Genomic DNA, 7,500 nt, shown 5'->3' with positions numbered 1-7,500 from the left:
TACTGTAACACGTTGTTTGGTTTCATGTATGGTATGTGCTTTCCCGTGTTTAGGTCTAGGGTGACATCAAGGAAATTGACCACTTTCTTGTTGGCTTCGATCGTAATTCGTAGGTCGTTCTCCTGGAATGTTTTGCAAATGTCCTTCTTCATATTTTCAATTTGCCTTGGTGTCCCTTTGACTATGCCCAATCCATCATCTCTGTATAAACCAAAGGATGGCCCATGTTTTGCTTGTAATAGCGAAAGCATGTAACATACCACTAATTCACATGATTCTGCCCCATCGAAGCTCCCCATCGTTACATCGAAACCGGTGTTATTACCTTTCTTCCTCCAGGGCTCTTTTCCTTTGAATACTACTGTGCGTTTTGCGTGGATGATGATGTCTTTCTCGCAATCTTGTATGGTGTTAAACTGCTTTGCGAAGTCAATAGCTTTTAATAGTAGCTTTTCTGTTATGGATGGATAAAATTCCACGATATCGAATCCAATGAAACATCCGTTCTGCTTGTCGGGGAATGATCTGATTCAGATCATTCCCCGACAAGCAGAACGGATGTTTCATTGGATTCGATATCGTGGAATTTTATCCATCCATAACAGAAAAGCTACTATTAAAAGCTATTGACTTCGCAAAGCAGTTTAACACCATACAAGATTGCGAGAAAGACATCATCATCCACGCAAAACGCACAGTAGTATTCAAAGGAAAAGAGCCCTGGAGGAAGAAAGGTAATAACACCGGTTTCGATGTAACGATGGGGAGCTTCGATGGGGCAGAATCATGTGAATTAGTGGTATGTTACATGCTTTCGCTATTACAAGCAAAACATGGGCCATCCTTTGGTTTATACAGAGATGATGGATTGGGCATAGTCAAAGGGACACCAAGGCAAATTGAAAATATGAAGAAGGACATTTGCAAAACATTCCAGGAGAACGACCTACGAATTACGATCGAAGCCAACAAGAAAGTGGTCAATTTCCTTGATGTCACCCTAGACCTAAACACGGGAAAGCACATACCATACATGAAACCAAACAACGTGTTACAGTACGTCAACATCAAATCCAACCACCCCCCAATCATCTTAAAGAACATTCCTGAAGGAATCAACAAGCGACTGTCAGAAATTTCTTCGAGTGAGGAAGTCTTCAATGAAGCAGCCCCCGTATATCAAAAGGCGCTGAGCGACAGTGGATATGTTTACAAACTTAATTATATTAGACCAACGGCTCCAAAGAAAGGGAGACGGCAAAGGAAGCGTAACATCATCTGGTTCAACCCACCCTACAACGAAAACGTGAAAACCAATGTGGGGAGAGAGTTCCTGAACATTATCCGTAAATGCTTTCCGAAAAGCAATAAATTACACAAGATCTTCAACAAGAACACAATAAAACTATCCTACAGTTGTATGCCAAACGTGAGAACAATCATCGAAGGAAATAACAAAAGAAAACTGGCAAAAGGTAGCAAAGATAATGTCCAGAAGGAATGCAATTGTCCGAGGAATACCACGTGCCCATTACAAGGAAAATGCCTCTCAAGAGACATCGTGTATCAGGCAACGGTGAAGACCAGCGAAAAGGAAGAAAAGTACGTAGGACTCACAGCAACTGATTTCAAAGCAAGGTTCGCAAACCATAAAGCATCGTTTAAAGCAAGAGCGAAGAGCAACTCAACTGAACTGAGCAAATACATTTGGCAATTAAAGGACAGCAACACCGACTATACAATTTCGTGGAAAATTCTTTGTCACGCCTCGCATTATACTAACGCGACAAAACGTTGTAATTTATGCATAGCTGAGAAATATTACATCATATGCCAGCCGCAAACAGCAACACTCAATAAGCGCAACGAGTTGATTAGTAAATGTAGACATAATGAGAAATACCTATTGAAGAACGTTAGGTAAATAGGAACGTGCAGCACGAACGGCCATGTATGACTAAAAAGGGGTAATCTTCAGCGAATAAAATCACTCTTGGTTACACACTGATGAGTGCAGGACAAACTAAACGTCCTGTACGAAACAGACCTGTTTGAAAACCAGAGGCAAAAGTATGATCGTGTCCTGATTATTCATTCATTTATATATATATATATATATATATATATATATATATATATATATATATATATATATATATGTATATATATATATATATATTATATATAATATATATAATTATATATATAATATATATATATTATTTTTTTTTTTTTATAGAAACGTAAAAACCTTATCTTTAAGTCGAAGAATGCTCTACAATCGTGGAGCTTTATAATTACTTGTATGGGAAAGGAAAAACTAGAACATTAAAACACTACAGAACTGTTTCGAAAGGGCCTGATGGTCCTCTCTCGTCAGGTGCATGAAACACTGACTGACTAACGTTCCTTTTATAGGTTGATGGTTCAAATATGCTTTATCAAATATTTAGTTGCGTGCCGGCACGCACTCGCCAGCTCGTTCCTTTTGTTCAGGGTGCCCGCTCTCGATTTACATATGATGTAGAATTTTTCTGTTATGCAAAGATTACATCTCTTTGTTACATTTGAATAAGGCCTGGCGCGAGCCATTATTTTCCAGGTTACAGCAAATTCCGTTTTGGTGTCCTTTAGGGACCAGATGTGTTTACTCAACTCGGTTGCGTTCCTTTTGTTCTCATTCCTAAATGAAGCCGTGTGGTTTCGGAATCTTGTTTTGAATTGATTCGCGGTAAGTCCGATGTATGTTTCCTTTCCCATGGCGCTTTCAACTATGGCTTGGTAGACCATTTTTTGGGTTAAGCAATCACCACTTAACGAACAAGAGTGTTTGTCTCTGCAATTGCATGATCTTTCATGTGATTGAGAATTATTCGCGAGGGAGGACTTCATGTGGGCGCTGATTTTTCTATTCGTGCATGCCAAATTTGGAAGGAAAAATCAGCGCCCACAAGAAGTCCTCCCTCGCGAATAATTCTCAACCACAGGAAAGATCATGCAATTGCAGAGACAAACATATATATATATATGGGGTGGCTTTATAAGCTTAACCTCCATCCCAGACATCAGCACTGCACTGATGAGGCCCAGAAGGCCGAAACAGTACTGTCTGCAGTTAGATTATATATATATATATATATATATATATATATATATATATATATATATATATATATATGGAAACGTGAAAACCAGGCATTTAGTTGCGTGCCAGCACGCACTCGCCAGCTCGTTCCTTTTGTTCAGGGGGCTGGAGCGGGCGCGATGTATTGGCTACCAGGGCCTCGGCGTTTACAAAGGTATGAAAACTCGGACAAAAATGTTCTTCAAGTTAAGTTTGCGCTTCTTATTATGCCCTAACCTTCGGGACAGGAATTGGAGAGTTGTAATGATTGCTACATAAAAGCTTATAAAATTTAGTACGTTTTCTCGTAAACTGTGAAAGAAGGCGAGAGTTAAAAGTCAGCACGAGAGTTTTACACCATCCCGCTTCGCCTCCCGTCTCAGTTATTACTCAATTATGGAGTGGAACAGTTAACCGATTTATTTTTGATCACTCGAATACCTGTGTGCCACGGTACATGTACTCTGAATCCGGTTTCAGTTTGTCCTCTTGCCCTTCAAACGTTGCGTTATTTAGCTCACATTTGTATTTCCCATCACTACTCGCCGTCTTTTTCAAGTTATAACTGACGCAAGAGGATTCCATATAACAAAGGGTTCGACAAAAATTAGCATCTATGACGTCTTCTGTGCGAATCACGTGCTTTTTCAAACGCTTCCCATCAAATGTGTGCGAAGGTTTAAACTCCAGTTGTCTGCAATCTGTCAGAAAAAGTTAATATATTTTAATACGAATTATAGCAGATCGTCCTTGAAATGGGAATGAAATGAAGGAAAGGTGACAAAGGAACCAAGGAATTGCATGCCGCATTCAACGGCTTTGCATACGAAGTAAACTTTGGTGCAAGGGAGGTTAATTCTTTGACAACAGGGCAGTCATTTCAATATAGTACACTTAAGTGAAATTCGGACTCATTCTTACTATAGGTATTTTTCTTTAAAACTTTTTACCTATTCACATTGCTTTGAAGTTCGTGATATTGTTTGTGCATTTATCGAGTTGGCAATAACAGCATTAGCTGGTATTCTTCCTTGAACACAGGTCGACGCACCTGCGTCATTAACCTCATCCCAACCAAGCGCGAGGGCCGTACTGGGGAATATTGACCCTAAGTCGTTGCAGTACGGACGGATCGCAGCGCGGACTGTAGAAAAACGACCGATGGCCGATTATGCAATATTCCCCAGTACGGTCAAGTGAGATTAGTATCTTTTTTTTAATCATATGGCATCGTTTCTTTGAGCAAATGGACATTTATCCGCTTGGTGAATGTTCGTAATATTCGTCTTCTATCAGCGAATTTTGAACGGTGACGTTTTTCTTGTAGAATTAAATCCCGCCTGCTACAATTCTACTGTTGCGATGAAGAATTTTTAAATTCTTCATCGCAACGTTTTAAAAAAGTGCAATTTAAAAATTGCACTTTTTAAAAACGTTTTGTGTTTCGCTCAACTTGAATCTCCCTAGAGAGAGAAAAATACGTACGTAATGTTCCGCATTGTAAAATCGCGACCAAAAACCAGCCAACCAGAGTGCTCCATTTAGCCTGAAAATTGCTGCCATATAATAAATTAGTTATTGCACGCTACTAAATATTTATCTTATGGAAAAGCCTTCATATTCTTGTTATTACTTGCATATCAATGGAACTCACTAGAATCAATACAAATTGCTTATATTTTTTGGATCTTATTTTTCATACGATTCTGAGTAACCAAGTTTTCAAATAAACAAATTACTTAGATGATTTACGCCCTTTTTATCAAAACCACGACAAGAAGAAAATTTCGCTACTACTAAATGAAATTAGAGGTAGAGGTAAAATAAATCTGAGCTCATAATTATCCAGAACTCGAAGTAAAGTTGTTTGAAAATACAAGAATAATATACTCTGTGCAATAATTCCCGACAAAACAGATATTAGTGTGAATTACTCTGTGCCTTTTTTGTCGAATAAGTCAATAGCCGGTTTTCCAAAAAAAAAAAAAAATTAAAGAAATTCTTTTAAGTTAGAGAAACTTCATGCTCAACAAATATTTTTTTTCTATGCCGAAAATTAAACATTGTCGACTGAAATATTCACTGTAGCCAACCAGCCGCTGTTTTTTTTTTTAATATGCCTACAGTTTTGTGAGACCTCAGTTAGTACCAACCTTTTGAGTTGCTAAATTGCCCACGGATACAATAACATTCAGCTGATAATATCAGCGTAAAAAGCAGCAACATGTCTCAACAAGAAAGTTTCGCAATGAAAAAGTGTTAAATAGATATGTTATGACGTTTTTGTGACATCTGGAATAATCATTGCCGAGGAATCGAAAGGAAAGAGGAAAATTATTCTTACCCAATCAGATTTAGGACAGCGAGTCACTTCGTTCAAAATAAAATAAATTATTCATTATACAACGCTCTTGTGGTATAAATATGAATAAGGCAAGTTCATATGAAAAGACCACAGCATAAATCTCAGAATCTATTTGATGTAATTTCATTGACGAACTTTCGGAGTCCTTCTAAATCCCTCTTTTTTTTCTGTCTAATTAAGGATTCCCGTAAGTCAGTTGCAATCAGGTGAAAATGTTTTACCGGAATATCGTCTGGGTTTTCTTCTTACAGTCTTATTACGTTCCAAGTGTTGAAAATTCACCAGGTTAGTTTACAATAGGCTTCCCGCCCATGCATCTGATAAAACAAAATTTAATTATGTTTTTACATGTAATCTTGTTTTACAGTACCATTTTTTGGAATCTGGAGTCATTTTCTTTGACATTGTTTGTGTTTTTTAAAAAGGTGTTCATTGTAATAATGCAGTCACCTTTGTCACCTGTCCGCAGTTGGGAAGTATTTTTTGCACTGACCCAAATTGGTTTCTTCAGGAATTATAAGGTTTATCGTGTAAACCTAAATGTTGATAATGGTAATTGAACTGAGTGGAATGCAACTGGTCTGAAATCATACGTGTGACTTCAAAATCGAACGAGTGCGTAGCGCGAGTTCGATTTGAAATCGCAAGTATACAAGATTTTAGTCAGTACCAATATTTTATTGATCCAGTTGGGAACAAATTTGCAAAATTCGCCAGACAATGTTTTTTTGTTTTTGTTTCTCATTTTCCTGCAATTTGATTGGTTACCTTAAACTACCTTGAAATCTGATTGGTTGTTTTGTTTTAGTGTTCCCTTCTCATTGGCGGGGGAAATGGTGCGATTTGGAGCGATTTGGGAATAAATCGCACTGGTGATAGCCAATCAGAAATTCAAGGCTCACCAGTGATTTCTAAATGGATGTAATAAAAGGTGCTATCACACCAACCGGGATCTGCTTGTTTGTTTTTTTTTTAGTTCCTAATATCAGCCTATAGAGTATTAGTCTCCTATGAGCAAACGGAGAATTGGTAATTTATCGATAATTTCGGCTAATTATGCAACATTGTGTTGGTGAAAGTGGTGGATATTTACCTTCGCTTTGAATAATTGTTAATTATTAGCGGAGATCCGCGCGCACCGAAGGCGCACGCGCGCGGAGCACCATTGTCAAGAAAATACACCGAATTCATAAATGGCGGCCATACATGACATCGAGGCGTTTTAGGATACACACGCCTTATTTTCGAAGGAGGAAAGGAGAAAATGAACGATCGACGTGCGGAAAATTACATTCCTGGTTCTTCTTTAAGTGGGAGAAGGTCATCGGTATTAAAAAAATGATGAGCTACGGTTTTGGCTGAAATGTTGGAACGATTCTGCTTAAAGATCAAATTGTAAAGAGGTAAATTTTTAACTTTAGTAAGCTTACATCGTTCGATCCGGCGTAGTTGCGTGAAATCAAGTCATCTGTTTTTTCTTTTTGTTGCTATTGCTTTTTAAGAGTCGAAGAATACATCACTCAAGGGAAAGACAGTTTTCTTATGGATCCCGATTCGAATTTGTTGTACACAAAGCGAAAATTTGCCAAGCAGGGTGCCAGATGTGCTGTTGTTGATTCAAACTCTGGTGAGGTTTGAAGCTTACTAATGTGTGCCTCAGGATTTTGCTGCCACATCACTGATTACATCTTGTGTACCTCCACTTTCAAACAAGGAAATTTTACAAATTTTAAGCGTAAGAGCCAAAGAGTGGTTACAATGACCGGCCTTACACGCCACCCATGAACAAGCGACACAACACCTCCAGATGCAACACACATTACTATCTTATTATCTTCACACGGCAAACTCAAGTTTAACAAACTCAAGTAGGAGTGTTTGAACGGCACAAAAGCAGTCGGCAAACACCTTGGCAATTTGTTGGCGACAATAGAACTTGTCTCTATTTTTGCCAATAGTTTGCCAACATGTTTAACAACTGTTGTTCTGTCTTTCACACACACCAACTTGA

At 38.2% G+C, this 7,500-nt stretch overlaps 1 protein-coding gene across 2 annotated transcripts in view; it reads right to left on the bottom strand.

Moving 5' to 3' along the window:
* LOC137978830 (uncharacterized) overlaps positions 1-7,500 on the bottom strand; it is a 49,118-nt gene that overhangs the window by 34,309 nt on the left and 7,309 nt on the right. The window contains exons 1-2 of one of the 2 annotated variants that reach the window (XM_068825925.1): positions 5,278-5,410; positions 3,566-3,825 (exon numbers count right to left, since the gene is read on the bottom strand). In XM_068825925.1, the coding sequence (XP_068682026.1) occupies positions 3,566-3,825; positions 5,278-5,350 (333 nt within the window). In that variant the 5' untranslated portion in view covers positions 5,351-5,410. Of the gene's footprint in view, positions 1-3,565; positions 3,826-5,277; positions 5,411-7,500 lie in introns of those variants that run through there. The other variant, XM_068825924.1, reaches the window with a different exon arrangement.

Source organism: Montipora foliosa, chromosome 12 (genome assembly GCF_036669935.1).
Source record: "Montipora foliosa isolate CH-2021 chromosome 12, ASM3666993v2, whole genome shotgun sequence".
Taxonomy (NCBI): Eukaryota; Metazoa; Cnidaria; class Anthozoa; order Scleractinia; family Acroporidae; genus Montipora; species Montipora foliosa.
This window is presented reverse-complemented; position numbering and strand designations above follow the sequence as displayed.